This window comes from Colius striatus, chromosome 4 (assembly GCF_028858725.1).
Source record: "Colius striatus isolate bColStr4 chromosome 4, bColStr4.1.hap1, whole genome shotgun sequence".
NCBI classification, from domain to species: domain Eukaryota; kingdom Metazoa; phylum Chordata; class Aves; order Coliiformes; family Coliidae; genus Colius; species Colius striatus.
Genome location: NC_084762.1, coordinates 9,313,120 through 9,338,178, shown reverse-complemented (window position 1 = coordinate 9,338,178; position 25,059 = coordinate 9,313,120). Strand labels below are relative to the sequence as shown.

Sequence of the window (25,059 nt, the reverse complement as noted above, 5' to 3'; positions counted from 1 at the left end):
TTTTCAGGGACAGCATCAAACAGAACGTGTTCCTTGAGACACAGAAATAGTGTCCCAAAATTGTAGAACGGTGGGGGTTGGAAGGGACCTCTAGAGATCATCCAGCCCAACTCCCTGCTAAAGCAGGTTCCCTTCAATCAGGGGGCACAGGAACGCATCCAGACAGGTTTGTAAACCTCCTGAGAAGGAGCCTCCACACCCTCCCTGGGCAGCCTGTGCCAAGCCTCCCTCACACATACAATAAAGAAGTTCTTCCTCATGTTCAAGTGGAACTTTGTGTGTTCCAGCTTGTGCCTGTTACCCCTTGTTCTGTCACTGAGCACTACAGAAAAAAACAGAGTAACTGCTGGGCCACCTGTTTGCTGCTCTTTTGTCCAGTTTTGGTCATAAGCAAGGTAGATAGTGTGTTGTGTAATGCTTATAATAAATCCCATTTGGTAGTCTTACTGGCAACTTGTTATGTGTCCAGTATTTGAAGTTACTTTATCAAAATTTATAGTTAACTCTGCTTGCTTACTGTCAAGATGAGATAGAATGGCAGAACTCAGAGCAAGGATTGCTTCTACTGAGGGGATGGTGATGGTGGCCGCGTACCTCAGCAGGAAGCTCGCTGTCCTAGTGCTGGGGAGATTTGAGAGGTGGAGACAAACTGGGAAATACATAAGAGCAGGTGTGATAGGGAGTAAACCTTCGTATTTTGAGACTGAAGAACATCAGGAAAGGCCTCATTTACAAACCTGTGAAATCTGACACTTTGAAAATGAAACAATTGTTTAAGTGTGTAGTTTTTTCATGTGTATTTATAATAAAATTCAGATTTTATATACCCTATATATACATATTATGTATTTAGTGAACAAATGTTTCATAAAATTTTCTCAGAAATTATTGAAGCAAGGTGGCAGTTGAAGTAAAAAGAAATATAGTTATTGAAAAAGCGTTTGTCACGTTATTTATTCAACATGAAGATCTTTAAGTTCACTCCCCATTCAAAATTTACCTCAATTGAAAATCTTTAAAATCAACAAGGAGTTAATATCATTTAGCACCTAATCATCTGAAATGTGATCTGGACTCTTCTGCTGTGGGCAGTTTACAAACTAAAGTCAAAGTGCCCCATGAGGAAAATGAAATATTTTTTTCCTTATTTTACAGGCTTAGTACTGAAAAAGTGAGTGATTTACCCAAGAACAGAGAAACTCTGTGCTGGTGCCAGACGTTTAGGCCACCTCTTCTGTTAGGCTGATGACTGATAAATTTCAATCTTAGACAAATATTAACAATCAGTCCTAGATTTTAAGCTACTATTCTAGCCTAGTTATTACACTTGTGTGTGTATGGGTGGGGTAGAGGGAATTGTGGCAGCACTTCATTTTTCTTCTCCCATTCTATCATCTTAAATATTTCCATGAGGTCAGGGGGACAAGTTTTAGTAGTTCTGTACTGTTATATGTCTTTTGTGGTTTGTTTCAAATGTATGTTTTATATTTGCAGACATATGTTTCAAAAATAATACATGAATATCTGTAAGATCATTTCTAAATTCACCAGTTGCATCTGTTCACCAGTTGTCTGAATGACTGATTCCCATAGGGTTTCTTGGGAAGAGGGGGAGTAAAATGTGTCTCTCCTTGTCGAATGAATTTATTGTGTTACCTTGTTGGCTGTTCTCATTGCTAGCCCAGATCCAGGGGAGGTTTAGATCAGATAGTAGGCAAAATTTCTTAATGAAAAACATTGTCAAGCACAGGAAGAGGGTGCCCAGGGAAGTAGTTTACTTACTGTCCAGGCAGGTATTTAAAACTAGATGTGTAGACATGGTTGCTGAGGGACGTGGTTTAGTGATGGGCTTGACAGTGCTGGGTTATTGGTTGGACTTGGTGATCTTAAAGGTGTTTTCCAGACTAAATGATTCTAGGATTCTATGACTTTCAAATGCTTTCTGATATACAAATTTGTATGTTCCTGCAGGTCTCTCAGTAAGGTTATATGACGTTATTGTACTGCATGAACAAATTAACTGACCAACTGTCTAAGACAGAAATACCATTCCTTGATTTAGATAGGTATCCTGGCCAAGTTTGCCATTGAAAATTGTGTCTGAACTGTTGTCTGCATTGCATCAAGTAAAGACTGGTAGGAAGGTTATTCCAGATAAAAAAAATTAGTTTCTATTTAAAAGTTAGTAACAAAACCATATTAAGCTTTTAGAAGTTTGGTGGGTTTTGTTCTATATATATTGTTTGCTTTAAGATTTTTTTTATTGAACAGTTTGTTTTGAAGTGTCCATTTCACTTTAAGATTTGTTATTAAAGTGTTTCCTGCTTTAAATCTCTTCTTGGCAATGATAACACTTATCATGAAAGATCGCAAAGTACTTTTTGTTCAGTAATTTATTCTTTTGACGTAAGAAAATAGTACTAGGCTAAGCATTTCTTTCAGGTGTTTGCACACAAACTCTAAAGGCTGCCACTACTACATCTTGATGGATAGCTTTCCTGTAAAGCAAGATTTCTGCACATTTAGACAGCAGTGTGCATACACAGTGTGTGCTTGCATCTGGGTTTTTATTCCTTGTAATGAGAAAGAAACTGACTTACTACACGTGCAGTGACCACATTTATCTGTAAGTCTCTCTGTGTTGGTACAGCTGTGTTATTGTGTTCCATTCCAAGTGTTTGAGGACGGTGACTGTAGATTTCTGCCTGCTGTGAGCATTGATCATGGGTATGATTAGAAATGTAGTCCTCAAGGAACTGCTCAGCCAAACAGGACATCTAAGTGGACTTCCTAAGGTTCACTGCTTACAAAAGATTACTTTCTTCTTGGTCTTGTCTGTATTGTGTGGCGATCTTAAGCTAGTGATGTTATTCCTTGAAGGCTACTCTGGTGATTAGTGTTTTCTAGCACTGCCTGAGGGTTGTGAGGTTGGTGTTGGTTTCCCCCAGCAGTGTGTGTAGTCTCTTCCTTAAGGATGACTCACGTAATCCTTTGTACAAGGATCATGTGATTTCTGTCCATCTAAACCCCTCCTCATGCCATCAGGTGTGGTTAGTAAGAAGATCACAGACACTCTGTATACCTTGTATTGGCTATCTACATTCAGGTTTTAATTTCAGCTCTGGATTTTTATAAGCCCAGTTACTGAAATTGCAAGTTGAAATATATTAATAGTTTACTCCCTATGGCTTTAGTTCAGGTACACAATTGTTACAGTTGAACCCCAGCTGGCAACTAAGCCCCACACAGCCCACACGCTCATTCCCTCCTTGTGGGATGGAGGGGGAGAATGGGAGGGGTGAAAGTGAGAAAATCCATGGGTTGAGATGAAGATAGTTCAACAGGTAAGGCAAAAACCATGCATGCAAGCAAAACAAGGAATTCATTCCCCACTTCCCATGGGCAGGCAGGTGTTCAGCCATCTCCAGGAAAGCAGGGCTCAATCACACCTAACAGTGACCTGGGAAGACAAATGCCATCACTCCTCTAACCATCCTTCCATCTTCTTCCCCCAGATAGATATTGTTCTATCCGCCAGATATTGCTGAGCATGACAGCACATGGTATGGGATATCCCTTTGGTTGGCTGGGTCACCTGTCCTGGCTGTGTCCCCTCTCAGCTTCTTGTACACCCCCAGCCTGCTCATTGGATGGGCAGTCTGAGAGGCAGTAAAGACCTTGACCCTGTGTAAGCACTGTTCAGCAATAACTAAAACATCCTTGTATTGTCAGCACTGCTTTCAGCACAAGTCCAAATGACATCCCTATGCTCACCACTCTAGTCAAAACCACCACAACAATAATTCAGCTTTTTGAGAATCCTTTTCTTTTCCTCTCAGATATATGCTTTCCCAACACCACACTCAAATCTGAAAGCATACTGAGCAAAAAATAATACAAAAAGAAATAATTCTTCCCAAATGTAAATCCTTACAAAGAAAATAAACTGTTCAAAATACTCACGTTCGTTTAGAATATATCTGAGAAATTCATCAGTGGTGGTGGACAGGAAGGAAATTGCCAAACTAAATTGAGACTTGGAATAAAAGAAATCTTTGAAATCACAACATAAAGAAAAATGCATGAAAACTGAGTTGAGTAAGAAGAGGTGTTGATGTTTTGAGGCAAATTTGTAGAATATTAGCATTCAAGTCACTGTCTTTAATTTGTAATATCACCCAGGTCAGGGAAACACATCTGTGTTTCTGTGCCAAAATATTTTTCTTCCTATAGCAATCAGCTGCTAAATGTGATTTTTGAATTTGGGAAATTCCAGTCTTCAGCTGTCTTTTGTTACAGGAAATCTTAGAGCTACCTTTCTAATCATTTGGGATTACTTCCTCAAAATCCAAAGGATCGGGATAACACACAAGTGAATAGTTCAATACAGATTGTAATCCTGCCTCAAACCCTAGTAAGAGTTTCTGTCTCGGTGGTAGAATAGGTAATGCACTGATGTATGTGATTTTGTGATTAGAAATTTGTCATTTCTTTTCTTATCAGAGAAGAGAAAAAATGCTGGCATAGGCAGTTTAGAAATTCACCGTGTCCCCACATGAATGGGTTTCTTTCATGATTGCTAGTTTGTTTCTTCTAGTCTGATAAGTCCAATTTACCTATTTTGCTGCCTTTTACTAGGGTTTTGTAACTTACTGGTTTTACTATTATTATACCCAACTACAGTGCAGTAAATTGCTATTTGTTCTGCAAGCTTAAAAAAAAATGTTTGTGGTTTGGTTGGTTTTTTTTTTTTTCCTTAGAAGGTGATATTCCAAAATATGCTTTTCTTGAGTGCAGCTAAAACTCTGATGGCAATACAAGTTGTGATATCATTTTAGGGTCTGCTTGTTTTCATTCAGGTACTTTGAAGCTTATGTTTCCTTTTTCAATAGATATTATTAAAACTTTTGAGGGCTTTGGAAGTAGAAAAGGGGAATGGGAAGTTAAATTAGTTAGCAAAAAAAAATAATAAAGCTTTTCAGTGACAGTTTTTCATAGTTTGGCTGAGAGGTTGGTTTATAGGAATGAAAATTGTCATTGTTTAAGAGCCAGACAGTGTTACATAAAAACCTGGACAATTTACAGCATTTTTTCAACCAGTAAGATGAAAACAAGATCAATCAGAAAAGAGATGAAATGGGATAATTGAGGAACTGAGGGAAAGGGAGCATTACTGAACAATTTAGGATCAAATCCAGGATGAGGACTTTGCAGAAGATGGAAATCACAAACAAAGGAGAATTGGACCAATTGCAGCATGACTCTGGTTTATTCTGTCTTGCCAAAACTTGCAAATTCTGTGTCTAAAGCCATCGTCTTAAGAGAGAAATGAGACTTTTTTTCATGTAGTGACTCAAAATAATGAGAGCATTCAAATAGTAAGTAGAATTTTGAGAACAATGGAAGTTTTAGGGGGAAATGCTATGCTCCATGGTAGATGTTGCAGGACTAATGAGAGCATTAAAGAAAAGGAGATTTAGGGCACCATGGTAGAGGTGGATTGTTTAACATCAAATTGCTGCCACTGTATGAGAAAATGGGATTAAGATTTCTTCTGTGCTTTGCCAGAGTACAAGTTAATTAAGGTCATCTGGGCATGTTTCTGCCAAAAAAAATAGAGAAAGACAGGTTATTTGCTTAATTTAAACTAATTTTAACAGGGGATATATCTTTCTCTGTTTTCACTGATGCAGCACTAGCATTTAGTGTTGTAGACTCAGAAGTCTGTAGTTTAGGTCATTTAAGCTTCCTCTTCATTTTTTTCATATGCCTGTCTGAATGCAATAGGTTGCAGTAAATCTGATCCACAAACCACAAATGTTGAAACCTGACTCTTAACTGCTGCACTCCCCAGTTCTGCAGGTGGCTGTCAACATAATAGTAGTTTTTGTTTGTGGGAGTCTGTTTCTTTTGACAAGAAATTTGTTACTCTAAAGGTTTTATTCCTAATAATTACTAGGAGATTTTCTAAAGAACATCTGTCCAGGTTTGGTTTGATTTGGTTTTTTCTAGCTCAACAAATACAGTTTTATCTTTTGAATAAAATCTGGCAAATAAGTTTCTTAAGTGAAAGGTTGATGACTGAATTGTCTTTGCTTTAGCAAAGCCAGTTTTAGAATAATAATTATGCCTATTCTGGTTTTTTTTAATGTACTTAATTTTTAGTCTTTTGGGCACTATCCAATGAAAACCTCATTGCTAGTTGACACATAAGTGATTAATCAAACAACTCTTTTCCAGTTCTTCATTCTATTCTGGTTGAAATATTTTGTTAAAATATCTAAGTTCTTGGGTGGCATTCCTACTTACAAAAAACTTTAGGTGAAAAAGGTGTTTCTTCATTATTTGTGTCTGTACAGAAGCATACATTTTTATCCACTAAATTAAAATTTGCGACCAGACTGGTGTTGATTAATAGTAAGCATGGAAGAATAGTCTACATGCAGCTCCAAGGAGCAAACAGTTACTACCAGGAAACAGTTATAACCACATCTTTTCTTTACCTACGCTCCATCACTGTAGACAACTGTCTGAAACAGTGTTGGGCAGTGCCATGTAAGATCAGGAGTAGACACACCCTTAAAATGAGAGGATTAAAAGAATGAAAACATCGTTGGCAGCTGAGCATTCTCAAAATGCAGTAGAAATCTTTTATATGTACAGATGAGAGCCATTGTCTATCTGTTTTATATCATAGCCTGTGCTTGCTTACCTGTGTCTTACAGAAGAGGACTTTTTACTGTGGAAAACTATGGCTGGAAGGTGTCTGTGCTAAGTTGTCACCTTAGCATTTAATGAGGAAACAAGTATAAGCCAACCTGCAGTATTTAGAACTCCACAAAAATGCTCCGATTTTAGGCTCTTATTTCAAGATGTAAATAAATGTGTTTGAGCACTGAATTAAAGTCCACAAATCACTCATGCAGTCAATAAATGTGTCATATCAGCTGACATGAAGCTTCATGTTCATGTCTGAGTAATTCACAGCTTTCACATGTTTGTATGATTATGTCTATCATCCATCTACAAGCAGATAGTTATTAAAAGTGTAACTACTAAGGCTTTCCAGAAAGTACTATCTCTGCCTGATGGTAATCTAAATTTAATTCCTGATGATATATTTTCTTGTACTTTTAAACCATAAGTCAGTCATAATTCTAGAATGTGTTGTAGAAAAATACCTTCACAGCTGAAGTCAGGATTGTATAATTAAATTTATTTCATTGACATTTTAAGCAATGTAGTAGGTTTGTGCCTTCCCTGTATATTTAAAAATAGCTTTAGTCATGCCCTCTAAGAGTTTGTCATAGAGTTTTGCAGTCTGCAAAAACAATAATGTTTGCCTCTGAAATTTCTTATCTGGCTTGTGCCACTTGAATGACTCCAAACAATCAGGTTTGTGCTGTTAATTCTCGCAGGAACTCTACACTGGGAGATGGCTGTTTCTTAATATATCAGATCCAGTGGATGATTTGTTGTGTTGGTTAACGTGTCTTACCAGTATTGACATATGGCCATCCCATACTATATGGAGATTTGTTCCATTTGTTATCCCATCTGTTCTTTCTATCTAACCTAATGGCTATGGGAAACTTGTCAAGAGGTTGCTCTGAGTTTTTGCTTTTGGCCAAAATACTGGAAAGCTTACATATGAAGTTAATAGCTTTTGAATAGTCAAGAGAGTTTAATGGCAATGTGTATTTATTTGTGTGACTCTAAAAATAAAGAAACATGACTTTATAAGAAAAGTTGTGTTCTGGAATTTAAGAGATTTATTTAGTTCTCTGTAATTGTAGGTAGGAAGACCTGAAGGTGTCTGAAATGCTGAAGAGCAGGTAGGGTAGCACTCTGGAGTTTCAAAATGATGTAACTTTTTCTCAGTAAGTCTCACATTTGTATGTAATACTGTAGATATGTGTCATTTAAAAATTGCAATGCAGAGTGTTCTTCCATTATAAAGTTAAATGATTTTGACTTAATTGTGGACATTGTCAAGCTTTTACTCTTAATTGTGCAATTTAGAATCATGTCATTCAAAGTGCAGTACAACCAGGCCAGGTAGGAGAAAATGTTATGCCTTAAAGTTCCAAGTTCAGCATCTTACAGAAAAGGGTCTGACAGCCACTTTTAATATACTAAAATAGTCATAGAACAAAAATACTGTGCAAGTTGGTTGGGGCCTCAGGAGGTCTCTAGTTCAACCTCCAGTTCAAAGATCAGGATTTAATTCAGAACAGATTGCTCAGGGTTTTGTCTTGATGGCCTTCAAAGACAGAAATCCCACAACCCCTGTGGGCAACCACTGCTTAATTATCCTAACAGTCAATAGTTGATCTTTCTCCTATTTCATTTTACAGTCATGGTTTCTCAGTCTCTCACAGTGGAATTCAGTAGCAGGCTTGGCTCCATTAAGCTTACATTCTTCCTACATAGAAGAACGTAGGTTGGAAGGAAGCAGGAGGTCAGCTAGTTTGACCTGCCTAAACTAGGTCCAGTTAGATCAAGTTGCTTAAGTTCTTAATGAAGTTTTTGGAGATGATACTCCATAGTGACCTGCCATCTGTTTACTGCCTTTCATTTAACTGCTGTATACCTTAACACAGAGGACACGTTCCTCAGGTGTTGCCATGAGTTCAAGGGACAGGCATTTCTTGCAGCCTCAAAACCAGATGGCTGTATCCTATTTCTGGAACTGTGTCTGAGTGAAGACTTCTCCTGTACTGAGGTTACCTGTTTCAGCTAGTGCTAGGGACCGAGTCCAGTGGCACCTGATGATGGTTTTTGTTTAGTCCCACACTGACTACAGCAGTTACTTGTCTGCTTGTCATGCAGGCTGCTTGTTAACTGCTGAAGTCATTATGTAAAATGCAGAATTTCATATATTGGTTTAACCTTTTGGGGAAAAAAAAACAACCATATATCTCAAAATATTACAGCATATCATGGGGGGACAGATCTTGTTTATGTGTCTAGTAGCAGTTTTTACTTTCACACCACTTGTAGAAGTAATTCGACATTTTGAACATTAGTCTGTTTTGTTTATTGTTTAAAAAGAGATTATTAAAGTTTATTGAGTCAGTATAACTATTGATTCTTCTACCAAACAGAAATATTTTTGTGCAGTATATGATGATGCCATTCTGGGGACTTTCATTTTTGTCAGCTATGCCTGTGTGTTAGAAATACTTCAGTGAACTGTTCTTTTCCTTAAAAAAAGAAGGGGAGGAAAAAAGCCCTAACTCTTAATAATAAGCAAAACTGCCACAGAAACTTTTTGTTAGTTTGGTTGCTATGCATCGTGTTGATAATTCCTATAAGAATTTTGAATCCTGACACTGTCAGCATAATAAGTAGTTTTCAGATCTCAGCATGTTGGAGTAGGATTTTGATAAGCTTATGACAGACACATGCCAAAAAAGGTACAGTGGGACCTTATCAACTTTTGACCAGTAAGGGCTTCAAGGACCTAGATCTCTGACATGTGGCTCACAGCAGTTTTTCTAATCAATACTGCTGGAGCACCTGAGGGCTGACACACACTGGCTGTGAAATGAGTTTATAAGAGACAGTCTTTCTTGAAAACAGCACAATATAAACAGTACTGAAGCAGGGGAGGATGGGATGTGGTAGCTAATAATGTTAAGGCAGGGGAAAGTCCAGTCAGAACAATTCAAAGCTCTCCAAATATGTGAGGAGCCCTTGTTTGGTGACTATGTTAGCTGTTCCAACTACATTACAGGATTTTTTCCCCAAAAGCTGTGGAGCAGAAAGCTTGTACCTTGTTGGAAAGGTGGAATGACATTACTTGGAAACATCTTTCAGAGAGGATATTACCTCATTAGTCCTTGTTTGCTAATCCCTGTCCGTATTAGTGCAATTGTTTTTAACAGCAGGTGACAGCTGTGATTGCAGCAGAACTAGGAGTATGGTTTAGTTGTGAGCATGAATTAGGTCAAACGTGTTCTGTATATTCTTTGAAAGACAGGTTAAGCCTTAGAAAACATCTAGTTTAAGAACTAGTTTTTGAACTTTAAGAACTAGTAAAATGTGTGTGTTTGCATCCATGCCACACACACACCCCCCCCATGCCCATACACACCCAGTGGTAATGGTGAAGTTCAACCATACTGTGTTTGACTGTGTAAAATATTAATGCACAAGCACCATGAAGAACCTATAGAATAGGCACAGTATTAAGCCCACAAAACTTAAAGGCCTGCATTTGTTACAAATTTCTGATGCCTAGCAGTTGTAGGAGAAATTCTTCATTTGATTTTAATATGCATTTGATTTTTCTCTCCTCAGCCTCCCCATTATCAATGTTAATAAGGAGGTTAAACAAAATATTCACTGCACTTGAATTTAATCCTTAATGTTGAAGATTATTACAAAGAAAAATAATAGGTCAACTGGATGTAAAAGCTGTTAGGAGTTGTGATTTAATGAACTGTGCTTGGGCAATTTTGAAAGGGCTTGCCATGTAATAGTTTTTCTCTATCTCTATTGGTTTTCTTGAGCTGGCTGAAATTACACAGAGATACTAATTTCACATTTGGAAAAACAAAAGTGGTCCTATCATTCCAATACTGCACAGATGCAGAAACCTGCCATATTCAGAATAAAGCTTTCAGAGTGAGCTTAACTGTTTGTATTGGAAATCATATCCAGGTCTGCTCAGGGTGATTGAGCATTTCGAGTTCGTGTTACATGTGAAAATTAGTGTCACAGACACTTGATTTGATGCAATCCTATCTCTTGTGGATTGCAAGGAATACTGGAGCAGTTTTCCAGAACTGCAGTGTGTCCTGAGCTTGTGAGAAGTATCTGGATGTCAGTTTTCTTTTTAAAAATCCAGTTGTGCTTACAAGGTTTCTCTTGGCTTTTTCCAGGGGCCATGCTTGCTACTCCTGTTCCTTTCCCTCTCTTTCTTGCAGAAAAGAAAGCAGCAACCAGTTGGGTGGCCAGTTGCCCTATTTTCAAGTCCAAGAGGTTTCTTGGAAACCTCTCAGTTTTGTATGATTTTATTTCTGTTGATGTTCTTGTTTGATCCACCACCTTGGACAGTGACTTCTTGTTGCTTTAGCTATCGCTAACTTCCTCTTTAAGTTAACTATTTTTTCTTTAAAAAGATAGTAATGCATTCATTATCTGTAGTCAGATCTCTGATCTAAAGTCCTTAAAACAAGCTATTTAAATACTTCAGGTCTTTTATGTAATTCAATTTCATTTTTTTTCTACTTCACATCCTTTTTTTTCTATGCAATAATTACAATATTGGTTTTGTACTTCCTCTGGGCTTAAATAAAGGTATGGGCAAAAAGCTACTACAAACTCAATGTATGTTTAGTGATTGTGTCTCTAAATGGGACTGTGTCATGCTTTGATCTCTCCATGTTTTCTTCCTGTAAAAAGATTATGGGGAAAAATAAATTCAATTACTGTAATGTCAGTCTATTTCTTTTTCTTTATTTTCAGCCCTAATAGCAACTGTTTGCATATACTTCCAATAAGTTTAAAAGTATTGATTGTTTATTTCTTCTTGGCATTCTAGGTTTGTCGCACTGACTCCTTGGAGAGTGTATCATCTGACTTCTCTCATAATACTTGGAGTGCTTATTATTCAGATAATAAAGGATTTGGTGTTCTCGAGGATAAAAGGTAAAGCAGTATATTGACATAGTTCCTGGCTTAAACACCTGCAGTTAGTTCATTACTAAATCCATTTTGATATCGTTATTATTATTGTAAAAGCATTAGCTGATTTCAGAGAGAAATACTACATCTGTGATGACTCAGAACCTTTTCTGAAGCATGGTTCATTGTCATTGCCTTCTCTGGAGTCTTCATTTCTGTCCCATTTCCTACCTGAGCATTACAAGCTCAGAGGTCAACTTATAAAGCAGAATTTGATTTTTATGCTCAGTGTTGCATAAATCCCCTCTAATGTTGAATACCTCACTTAGCTGTAATTACCAAATTAGCCAAATCTAAGATGTACCAACATTGACCAAGCTAAACGAGCAAGAACACCACCCTGTCTTCATTTGTATTTCACTCCTGTTTCTGTATGATTATTTAACTATTAATCATAGAGATGAGGCTAGGAAGACCTGTTTCCCAGCATACTGAATGATTTATTTTATTAGAGTTGACTTATTTTACAATTGCCTTTGAAGGCGTCGTATGCAGAGTTCAAGAGCAGTCAGGCTCTTGAAATGATACTGTAGAAATCTTGTGGTAGTGACTTAAAATCAATGAAGTGCCACTCCATAAAACAGAAAAAAGTTCTTCCCAGTAGCTACTTCACACTTCCAGCCAACCACTAGATGGCAAGACTATTACAGATTCATAAGGAATATAAAAAGTGCTTGTCAGTTTGTAGCTGTCAGGCAGGTGTTACGTTGGTTATCTTCTTCCATGTGAAAATGCAGAAACATAAGATACTGATTCTTTTTTTTTCCATTTTACCTTTTTTGACTGGTATGTTGTTTACTGAAAACAATTCTAAAACTGTTACTCTAACTTCATGTGCTCTTTTGACTGTTAGAGAGACTTCTGAGTTATTTCATCCTCAAATTCAAACATTTCTTATTAATACAGAAAAAAATAATAGTGTTTCAGGTTTTCTGCATTTTGTTTTATCTTAAATTCTCTCAATTGCAGGTGCACAGCTTTGGAGGACCATCACTGGCAAGTAGGTATATTATTTTTAATACATTGTTTATTTAATACCTTCTTGATTATGATTAGTCTGGAATTTAAAACACCATCTATTTTCTCTGTAATTAAAACACAACTGAATTATTTTCATCTTAAGTATCTTTTCTAAGTCCATTACTGCTTGTCTTTCAGTTTGAATTTTGAGTAACTTTCTAAAAAGTGTGTTTTTTCTGATTTGAGTTATTTTAAAGCATACAGTAATGTCTCAAAATACCTTTGGAAATGCTTTTTCTTACAGTGGGATTACCATGCTTTGAATTTTGTGGGAAATGGTGTTTTCTTTGAAGTTAGTTATTAGGGAAAAATACTGTGTTGGTTACAGAGGTAATTTTCTTTTAGAGCATCATTATCCCAGTGCTGTCTAGAAGTATGTAAGCTTGCTGCGGTTTTCTTTTATCTCTGTAGTAGTCAACAGAAGTTATGGATCATTATTATTTGATATAAATATTAACTGATACCCATAGGGATAGAATTCAATCGATAATCGTCAAGTCTGTTGACTTGCCTTTGGGCTATCCCAGCCCACAGGCAATTGTTCATATCATGTTGTTATTAGAGAGTATATCATTGATTTGATTTTTTTTTTCAGTATAAACAATGTCTCTAAGAGTTTACTGACAATCCATTTCCAGAATAAAAGTTTGTATATTTAAAATATTGTTCTTATAAACAGACCATCGGGAATTATCATATATCTGACATCATTCGAAAGCACATTCATTAGTACACTCTTGTAAACCCTGACACTGAAGAAACAGTAATGTGAAGCTCAAAAGAGAAGATGCAGGCTTTTGTTTCTTGCCTAGAAATAGATACCAATATCACGGCAGTTACAGAAAGCGTATCAGATGTGCAGTCATTCCTAAACTTTGAGAGGTATGAAATATCTTCAGGCTTTCTTATAAACCTGAAGTGGAGCTATGCGGAGCTGATGACAGGTTAGTTAATGAACTGAGCAACATAAAATGTTCTTATACCACAGCTAGTGCTACACTGTCCATCTGTCTGTGTGGGCCAACATTCCTTCAAAGGTTTTAACTGAGAAGTCACCGTGGCACATTAGTGGGATTTGTATTTTGTTATTTCCTACTGTTCTTTATGAAATAAATTTCTAAAAAACTTACTGTCTTTGGGGGATTTGACATCTGAATTTACCTGTCTGCTTACTTTTAAGTTGCTTGTGGAGTAGAAGAAAGCGTAGGGTTTTATCTGCCTTTTGTTCCTATGAAAAGTAATTTCTCAGTCTGATGCATTTTTTTTCTCTCAGACCCCAGTTCACTGAGTCACAAAACCAGAACAGCTGATTTTCATGAAAAGATTGTAAATAGTCCTTTAAATATAATGGATTCAGATTTTCAGGTGTCCAGATTCTTGGATTTGACTCGCTGTTTTATGGGAAGCAAATACAGAGAGCGGAAAAGAGAATCTGATGAGCTCACCGTAGCCTATGACTTTGGATAATATAATACTAGTGTTGTATGTGTCTATGTAAAGTATTTTGCAATGTTAAGAACACAAGATCAGCTCGTAAGTTCATCTAGCCCAGTACCTGCTCTCTGAAGGTAGCCAGCTGGGAAGAACATGGCCTTGGACAGTGTGTCAAAGAGGGACGAATTTGCAAGATACTTCTGGTGTACTCTCCCAGCCTCCAGCAACTTCCAGTTGAAGGATTTCTAGGTACCATAAGTACAGTCTTCCTCCACCACCCCAGCTATTCTAGGTGGACCTTCCATTAATTTGTCTCATTGTTTTGTTCTTAAAATCTCTCTGTCTTTGCAACATCCTGTACCATAGATATCCACAGCTGAACTACATATTTTGTGAACAGAGTCTTGTGTATATTTATTGCTATATAGTAGTTTCTTAACTACTTTCTACCGTTCTTCTTTGTGGTGGAAGAAATAGTGAACAATCAATTCTCTACTAATATTCTCCAGCAAATTGTGACTTTGTAAACCTTTATAAATGTACAGAGCTTGTTCTCTGGCATCATGGCCCACAGGCACAGAACAACTGTGTCTGTAGCATTTACCTGCTTTACAGTCCACACACGATGCTCCTGTGCCAGAGCCATCAAAGTTGCTGCCTCCTTCTGGGGGAATGTTGCTGCTTGGTAGAAAAAGAAATCCATTATTGGGCCATCCATTACTGTTGCTAAATCACTGTTTTGGGAGATCAGCCTCAAATTCAGGTTGTAAATTTACAAGACCTGAATTCACCTTTAGGCCTACATGAATTCCACAGTTGCGTCAGCCCAGCTCATAGATGTTCATATGTATTGCAATGGTCAAGATGCTCTGAAGAACAATATGCTGAACTAGCACCATTCAGAGCTTGACAGACTTCATACAATATGTAGTTATTGCTTTTTTTCCAAGAATAAAAAACTCCCTTTTTAATCTAACCATAACTCCATAATTCTTCCTAATTTGTCACTGAGAGCATTGGAAAAACCTCACTAAAGATGAGACAATTACCCTTTTGTGTAATTACACATGCTCCATTTATTAGATCTGAAGCTTTGCATATCTCTGATTTGCATATGCTGGGTTTGCTTAAGACAATCTGTAGATCATTTGCCTAAAGATTCCCGATAGTCTACTTCATTTTGTGATCAATGGAGAAAGAGTTGAAATACTTTACGAGATACATAATATTATTCTTCTTGTCTGAAATAATATGTCTGCAGACTGGTACATTGTACCTTAGTAATGACTTTTTTGTTTTCCTTGAATATATACAGTAAGCCTAGGGTGATGAGATGAGTAAGAGCATTTACAACCCTTGTGTCATTATTCCCCGCACATTTGAAGACCTGTCTGCCTTAAAGATACCATTGACTGATGCCAGTGGTTGCAATAAGAAGCTGACTCTTGCAGCAACGTGCTGTAATACCATTCCCCAGCAATAACAGCTGGAGGGCTTGACAAACAAGGATGAGGACTAGATTTACCTCTGTCTCTTTGTATGCAAGCAGTTTCTCAGAAATGAATCTCTGGCACACTACGATTGTGTATTCAGATCACTCTTCAGACCTTGGGGATATGCAGCGTAATCATATTTCAAAAAACAACATTCTGTCCTTCAGGGTGTTGCAAGGAGATCTTGTTGCAGGTGAGCAAATTAGGAAATAAAAGGTCTTTTTCCCTTAGGAAATCTAAACAGAGTCAAGCTTGTAACAGAAATGTTCCTGGTTGATGCTTGTTAATCCATTTCCTTGATGCCGTAGATAGCAAAGCTGATGTAAGTCAAGGCCAGTCATGTGGGCCAGTCAGTACCAGAACATGCGACTATTGGTGTCAGTTTCTGTTGCACAGTCCCTTAGGTTTGGTTTGGTCATCCAGGTGAGATAGGTTCTTCATGTGGCTGCACACAGCTGCATGAAATCTGGCAACAAACCAAAGAAAAAAAACTGCCTGTCAGCCTACACGAAGGCAGAGGGTGGAATATAGTCTAATAGATAAGTAGATAAAAATAGGCTTCAGAATGTGAAGTAGCTTCTTTGCTACTACCAAACAAATATTGCACACCTCTTTCTATGAGCCTTATTGCCCTTCTGTCCCTGTTAAAGGTTAACATTATCATGGATGCAGGAAAAGAGTAACTTTTGAGGAAGTAAAGGCAGAGGAAAAAAAGGTCCTGCACTGGGGCTTAACTTTTTTTAACAAGATTATATTTCATCAGCTCAATTTAATACCTGCCAAGGGATGAGTTGTGATTTGAGCAACTTTTATCATTTATGTGTGAGTATCTGTATTGCTCGTAACGTGATGCTCAAACCGAGGCATTATAAGTATCAAGTAAAACAGATGATTTATGCTGTATACGATAAATATCTTGTAAGTGCATCCCAGGCAGGGATTTATTTTTTCTAATACTATTGCAAATAACTCTGGTGGCTTGTAGTCTGTTGGGAACAGTCTTTGTCTTTGCTGCACTGCTTGTTTAGTAAGTCGTTTCCCATTTTGCATTTATGCTTTTGGCTTGTCAAATACCGTGTGTCCCTCGTGAGTTTGACTGGTTGGTTGTTTCATGCCATTTTCCAGTTTGAGCTCCTCTTTGAATCCTGATTCTATCCTCTGCTGTGTCTGCCACTCCTCCCAGGGTATTGCCACTCCTCTGCCGTGTCTGTCACTCCACCCAGGGTATTGCCACTCACTCATCTGAAGGATTAATGAGGATACTGAATGCAAATGCTAGGGGCATATTAATCTCATCCAACAAGACATTTCTAATACCTGCCCTTTGGTATGGCTTTTTCATTAAATGTGAAGTAATCTTATGGGGATTGCATATATGCCATATTTTCACAGTTTGCTTTTGTGTCATGCAAGAAATTTTATAAATCATTGTAACAGTTAAGATGTACGGTTCCAGCTCTTATTTAGCATGGGCTGTGTGCTTTTCTAAACTCATTTGAATACTGAATAAGCCTCATTGACCACTTTAACAGCTTCTTAGTGGTGTTACCAACTTGATCACTATCCAGATGTGAGCAGTTGATCTGAAGTTGCTTGGATAACCTTATTTTTCCTGGTTTTGACTTAATAAACCATAGTTCCTTAAGAAATCTATTACTCTTTTCATTTGTCCTACAGTCCTATCCCTAGTTGGAGTCAAAATTATTCAAGACTTATTTAAAACTTTATTTGGAGAGCTCTGAAAGATTTCCATATTGTATATTTTGGTTTTGTAGTCCTGAGACACTATGGAGTCATTCAGAAAGTTGCCATTGTGTTTACCTCTAGAAACTTTTTTTTCTTCTTCTGATAACAAGAGTGGACTTATATAAATACTTAATTAAAATTTCAAGATACAGAACACCTCACATAAGTCTGATTTAACAACTGGGTTTTGGTCTTGCTAATCTCACAGATGAGATTTCAGTACTCATTTCTAAGCATATTGCTTGCCAGCTGCATTTTATTTTTTTAGTTTTCTGTTTGTATCTTCTCAAAGACAGACAAATAATAGTCCTTGTATAAGTCAGAAGGAGTAACGCCATGAAACAACTTCAGGAGATTTCATGTGCAGGCTTCTAAAAAACTTCCTACCTAAGCCTTACAGTTGGACTTGATGGTCTTAAAGGTCTTTGCCAACCTAAATGATTCTATGATTTTCCATTTTGCAGAAAAGATTATCTAGGCACCAGCACAGCGAGACATGTATTTTTGCTATAATTAAATAAACTGGGTTTGAAATACTTTTGTTCAAGTGAAGCCACTGCATTCATGATTAAATGTGTGAAATAAATACCTGACATAAGTGCAGTCTTTGCAGTCTTCAGGGTATGTTGCTTCCTGCTCGAAAGTGACTCAGTGATTAATTTCCTTTGTTACTCATTGGTAAAAAATTAACTGCTACACTCAGTTAAAAAATGCTAGCTCCATTATGATGGGAGGGTAGAAATACAGCCTTTATTTGTCATTTTTTGTTTAAGCATAAGGACATTTTCCTTCAGCAGTTTTCAATGTACAGAACAGCCAGCTCTATTCACTGTTAAATTTTTTGAAGTATGGAGCTGCAGTCACTGGTCAGTTACTCAAGAGAGTTTTGCTTTGCAGTTCCGTTAAAGTTGTCTGTGCGTGCAGTCAGGGGGATCTGTACATGGGGAACAACCTAAGAACTGCTAATTCTGAGCTGACCCACTTCTGATAGCTCTGTGTCATGCTTACTGGCATGTCAGATAATACCTGTATTATCATCTCTGGGGGAAAAAAAGCAACCTCCCTGCTGCTGCATACCATCATCTAAGATGTCTCAGTTGGGTTTTTATTGCTTTGTCTATTGTAATAATAAAATGTTCTTTTTCATCACAGTACTAACTAAACCTTATGTAGAAGTTTTGTAGAATTGCAGGTGGGTTTTTTTTTTTTCTCAGTTCAGCTTGTTTCCACATTACAAAATCAAAACAACACCTAGAACCTGATCGGAGTTGAAAAGAAAGTGATAAAGCAAATACAGAAAATTCCAACGAGGAGGTGAGTGGAGAAATGAACCAGAGATTCAGAAAGAGAAAATCCCCAAGTGGTTAGTGTTACTCTGGAGCTCTCCCATGCCACTTATCCCTCTCTCAGCTTTGCCCTATCTCAATAACAAGTGCTTAGATCCACTCGTCTGTCTTAGACAAGAGCAAGTATGGCAGGTGCTGTGTTTGAATTTGGTGATTTGTATAGCACGGTTGTGTGCTGTTTGCCAAGTTTCCTCAGCTTTATGCAAGGGGGTATGGAGGTGTCCTTCACTTCTTAATATTTTCATGTTTCTTACTGGTATAGCAATATTGGCACCACTTTTCAGCAGCAATAAATAAAGCTTTAAAACTCTAATTAAAGGGCAAAAAACCCCATACTGGTTTCTGTGTTGAGTTGTGGGCCATACTTTGGACATGCAGTGAAAGCTACAAGCATTTCTTAAAGTATTCATCTATCCCATCTTTGTGGATTGATTTCTTCAGCCTATGAACATCTCTATAGAAAAACTATCTGAAAAACTGCAGAGGAATTGTGCTGGTATCATCCACCTTAGTTCACCTTTTGTATCTGTCTTCAGGAACTTCTATTGAAGCATGGGTGCAAGATCCTCACAGAGAGCATCAAATGAATTAAAAGAAAATAGACAATGTTTGGGTACCTTCTGAATCCAAGAAAATGTTCTCTGTTTTTGAGCAGATCAGCTTTCTAATACTAACTATAGCATCTGTTGTTCTTTATTTTTCAAAGGTGCTTAGAAACTGTCAGCTACTGGCAGGCACACTTTATCTATTGTTGTCAGTTCTGAGTGTTACTGCACTTTCAGTATTAAAACCCTTGCATTAATTGGGTTTTTTTATTCTACTTGTTTATATTTGCAATCAGTTTATAATGAATATCACGCTTCAGAGGCAGGGTGAAGAAGGCTATGCTCTTATATTGGCTGCCAGCCTAAATAGCAGCATAAGACAACCTGTTCAAGGATGTGAATGACAGGTATTTCCTCAATGAGAAAGTGAAACTTGGAATAAAGTGTATGTGAGGGAAAATGACAAAGACACCTCATATCCCAGATAAAGATCATTCCAGTTGAAGGATCCATAAGTTTTGGACATAGGTAAAATTTCAGCCAAAAGGTAATGTTCCTTCTTAGACAGGTGTGTTTCAACTTGCATATTCAACTTAGACTCAAGTAATGATCTGCTTCTTGAGGGGTAGCAAAAGCCTTCCTACCTGTCTCAAACAGGGAAAGGAGAAAACTTGAATGCAGTAGCATCATTCTGAATGGAAGAGCTGGTCACTCCCTGCTTCCTTCAGCCATCACCCTGAATATTTATCCCTAATCCATAAAGACTTAGTAAAAAGTATTCAGTATTCTGGCTTTTAATATTTTTTTACTTATGGTGGAAATCCATGTCAAATGTCTCTCAATTTGTTGTTGTGACTATGTCAAAATCACTGCATGTCAGTGCACTAGAACTAACATAAGGTTACTGATTGAAATGCAGTTCTTAATTCCTTGTTTTGAAGTGCTGTATTTCAAAGCTTTGCAGACAGCACAAACTTGAACAAGTCAGTCCCTTCTAAAGAAGATCGGTTTTCTAGGGCAACTCAGAGATTTAGCAAGGCCATCCTCTAGTTAAAAGATTTCTAAGAAGTTAGGCAGACCTAGTAAAATGTCTAGATAGGTAGGCCTTAGCTACATATTGTTCTATCTTTGAATTGCTTAACAAGCAATAGCACTTTCTAGGAGTAGCAAGGTACCAAGCCCCCTTAAAGAGAACAAAAACCGGACATACAGTCAAAACAACCTTTTTGTAACTCATTGTAGGGTTATACCATATAATTAATGTAACTCCCGAGTCCAGAAGCAGGCTGTCTGATTGCAGTGGAGCTGTTGGGTATGTTTATCTGCCTTAGAGATACGTTCTGCTTGCAAATGTAATGTATATATTTTTAAATGTTGTTTATTATCATAGTTTAGTGGATTGCATCAAGTTATTAATACCTTAATCAGCAGAGTATTGTCACAACAAGTATGAGACAGATCATGAGTAGAGGAAGACTGCATGTCTTATCTTCGGAGCTTTGAACAAAGTGACAGACCTCAAATCACTCATCAGAAAAGAAGTCTGCAGTGACCTTTTTGAAGGGTAGAGAGTAAATTTAAGAGGAAAGATTGTTAAAATCGTCATGTGTCCTGTTCCCTATGTGTATTCTATTGCACATGTAACATTTTCACCATTGGTATTTTTATTCTATTCTTACCACCTTCCATTTTAACAGTTGAACAACTGTGAGAGATAACTTACAATCCTGAAGTCATTTGACTTGTCATCTTAAAGGGTATTTATAAACTATAGCATTCAGGGAGCCCCCAGTGTTACTTTAAATAGAGAGACTACTTTAAGGATTAAGAAAAAAAAACAGAACTGTTTCATTTTGGAATTGCTTTTCTTAGATACAAATTGCATCATATTTGATATAAAAATCTCTGTAAAAACAGGTTGCAAACTTAACTGTATTCTGTATTTTTATATTGTCACCGAAGACTGTATGAAGTGCAAGTAGTATGTCAAACAAAAATGAGGAAAAGGTGCTTTTCTCCTGCATTTACAAATGCCCTTTTTTGCTTTCTACCATTGGTCTGTATTATCTATGTCCTGTAGGCAGAAATGCTGCTTTTGTTGTTCTGTTCTTTTGATGAGAATAGGGTTTGTTCCACACACAAAAAAGTTGCTGACTCAAATATCCAAACATGCCATAGGTGTGTTTATCACCAGCATTTGTCTCCAGGTTTCTGTAATTGCCTGTCACAGATGTTGCCAGTCACACTAATCAGCATCAGTCTGATTGTAAGAATATATATACATTATTTTAGTCATTTTAGTCTAGAAAACAGGAGAATGAGGGGGGATCTTATTAATATTTACAAAAATCTAAAGGGTGGGTATCAGGAGGTTGGGACATCCTTTTTTTCGATGGTAGCTAGCAACAGGACAAGGGGTAAAGGGATGAAACTGGAACACAAAAAAGTTCCATTAAACATAAGAAAAAACTGTTTTTCTGTGGGGGTAAGGGAGCCCTGGCACAGGCTGCCCAGGAAGGGTGTGGAGGCTCCTTCCTTAGAGGTCTTCAAGACCTGCCTGGACACATTCCTATGTGACCTGATGTAGGTGAACCTGCTGCTGCGGGGGGGTTGGACTAGATGATCTCTAGAGGTCCCTTCCAACCCCTACCATTCTGTGATTCTATGACATACAGAAATGGTTCTGCAGCCAGCTGTCCCTAAGCATTGATTTCAGCATTTTAAGACCAGCTTTCAGGTCATTCTGCAGACAACGCAATGGTTTCTAGAACGTGAAACCCAAGTCATTTAATCAGCATCTGTTTTCTGTGCTTAGAAAGCTTCCCTTTCTGTACTATTACATGTGGTTTAAGAAAATGAACTAGTTAACTAATATTATTCACTATCTTCTATCTCAGCAACAAGAACAAAGATTGAGAATTCTGTATCACTGCACAGTTTCCCATATTCAATATGCCCCCTATATGCAGCACAAATATAGAAATGGTATTTTCAGTTTTGTAAAAATGCTGGTTTTCACAAGGAGAAAAGATGAGCAGGTCTCTCAACAGCCTATTGAATTAATTCCTGCCAAGTTTTCAAATTCTAAACAATTTAGGAAGTATATTAGAAATTTGAAGGTAATAAGAAGGAAAAAGAAACAAGCCATTTTGGTTAATTTGAGAGCTTGGTTAAGGAAGTGAGAAACATTTATGAGTAATGAAACAAGGTATTTAGAAACATATCCTGAAGGAAGAGGGTGGCTTTGCTTGGAGTCTTTAGAACAGTGATAGTCAGGAGAAAGATCAGAGTAAGTGGAGTTTATATAGTAGTTGGATTTTGACCTTTAATTGCATCTGGTTTGCCAAATACAAGCATTAGATTACAAAACGTAATGGAAATTATTTACGGGGGGCATGAGAACCTATAGTCGTAGCCCCTGGTTTTTAATGTTGCAGATGCCTGAGTTGTTGTAACACGTGAGGGTGTGTTTCCCAGCACAGCATCTGATTAGTCACTAATTTAGTAAGGAATGTCCTGGCACAGGGTTGGGTTGAAGCATGTGAGCCTATCAGCAGGATAACATTATATTCTCTTAGGTGTTTTGACATACAGTTGAGTAAAACAGCTCAGCTGTTTTGAAACAAACAGTACAATATCCCTCCCCTGAGTCTCTTTTTGCTTCTTTTTTCATTTTTCTTACTGGCAGAAGAACTGTTGCATGTCTACCTGTTGAAATATATGTCATGCTTTAGTGCTTTTTTCTAGGGTCTAAATAACACTGGAAATTAACTTTACAAAGCTACAAGTCTTTTATTTTTATGCTAAGGAAAACAGAGGATAGCATATGATCATGTTTTTCACACTCTGCAAGTTTCCCCACTCCTTGAATGTGGATGATCAGACATGTTCAGGAGATCAGTTTAATAAAAACATTCAGAGCTAAATATTTACTGCGGCACAAAACCACCTGAATAATGTGCTCACAGCACCACATGACACACACTTCCTTTTCCTAGTTTAGATTTGCTGTAAGGAGAATGATACTCTTTCAAAAGTTCAGACTGTTTTTTACCAAGTGCTTGGATTGGTAGTACAATTAATAGATCACTGACATAGCTGTGACTGGTGATGTTACTGTAGGTCAGCTCATAGTATGAGGTAACGCTGAAGAGAATTTCACAGTGAAGATAAAAATATCCAATATGAAACTAGTAGAAGTGTTATTTAAAAATACTTTAAATATTAACATTCCTTACAAATCTATATTAAAAATTTCAGACAAGAAGACTGTGATAGTGCTGAGCAGAGATTGAGGTATTCCAGTTGAATTTCTGAAAGGCATTAGCTAAAAGATAATAAATAGCTCTGTAATATGAGAAAAGAACTCCCATGAATAAAGAAAAACCTGATGGAACAGGGGTGAGAGTAAGTGGCTAGCCTGTGTGTTAATGGAAGGGCAAAAAATGAGTCCTGCCATAGTGTACTGGAACTATTCTGATGAATGTACTCAAAAGTGATCATGAAAAGGCAGTTAGTAGTGGGATGACCAGGCCTCATGGAGGTACCAGATTATTCAAGGAAATGAAGATAAGGACTGACTGTGAAGAATTTCAGAAGATCCTTACAGGATTCTTTCACAGTAAAATAGCAGTATGAAATTCAGTGTAGGTAACTGTAAAGTTATGCAGGAATAGAAGTCCTAAATTCACACATTAATAAGTGTCTGAAGAGGGCTGTAAACACTCAGAATAAGGTAAGATGTAGTTTCAAAAAAGCAGCATTGATAACAGATTATATCTACTGTTAAGTTTCAGTAAAAAAGTTAAACAGGTCAAAAGGGATCCCAGCCGCATGCCATTCTTACAGATTTGTTGTACTTGCACATCCTGAATACTGCGTGTGGTTCTCATCTGCTGACTCCCAGAAGATACAAGAGGAAAAAAGTTGAGAGTTGACCAACAAGATAGAGAAAATACACAGAACGATTTTCATATCAAGAACGATTAAATGAGATAGGACTTTTCAAAAGGGGAAATATAATAGAGGTCTCAAGCCATGAGGAAACATGCCTTCTCTCTTACACTGTTGGAATGAGGAGGCATCAAAATAGCAGGTAGCAGGCTGAGGAGAAATACAAAGATGTAATTAAGCTTTAGAAATCCTTGTCATGGGAATGATGTGACTGTTAGATCTGTATTTGGATTAAAAATATAAATTACAGAACAGTTATTTGAAGAAAGTTAATTGGAGGTTATTAAATACAAAATCTCCACCTTTGCCTTTGCAAATCCGTGAGTTATCGGTTGTTGGAGGCTGTATTGTATTTTCTGGAGGTATCATTATGTGTTTTCCTGTGTTCTTTTTCTGGTGCTTACACATCCCCAAGTATTCAATTTTGGCAACTACTGAAGACAGAGCACGGGGCTAGATGGGCATTTGGCAGACCTAGTACAGCTGTTCTTGTTAAAAGCATTGCAAGCATTGACCTTTTTATTCCATTAAGTGACATAGTTAAGACTGAAATAAGTACCCACATCTCTTTCTGCATTTGTCTATGTTGTTAAAAATTTGTATATAATTTTTCAAGTCTGAGGTATCCTAGAAAGGCATGTGAAATAGCTGTTGCCCAACTTTAGTCTGAATGTCTGTTGCTGCCACCATGTTCAGTGCAAATTGCAAGGTCAGTGTCTACCTTAAGAGCTTGGTTTTATGCATTTCGGCATGAGATCAGGGTAATAAAGTCAGTCAGAGCAGTAACATCACAGATTGGCGTGTCTGATCTTTAAAAAGATACTGTTC

At 37.3% G+C, this 25,059-nt stretch overlaps 1 protein-coding gene across 2 annotated transcripts in view; it reads left to right on the top strand.

Annotated features, from left to right (window-relative positions):
- The window catches only part of RETREG1 (reticulophagy regulator 1), a 60,401-nt gene that overhangs the window by 1,653 nt on the left and 33,689 nt on the right, over nucleotides 1-25,059 (top strand). Inside the window, exons 2-3 of one of the 2 annotated variants that reach the window (XM_061995842.1) lie at nucleotides 11,552-11,658; nucleotides 12,664-12,694. In XM_061995842.1, coding sequence (XP_061851826.1) covers nucleotides 11,552-11,658; nucleotides 12,664-12,694 — 138 coding nt within the window. Of the gene's footprint in view, nucleotides 1-11,551; nucleotides 11,659-12,663; nucleotides 12,695-25,059 lie in introns of those variants that run through there. The other variant, XM_061995844.1, reaches the window with a different exon arrangement.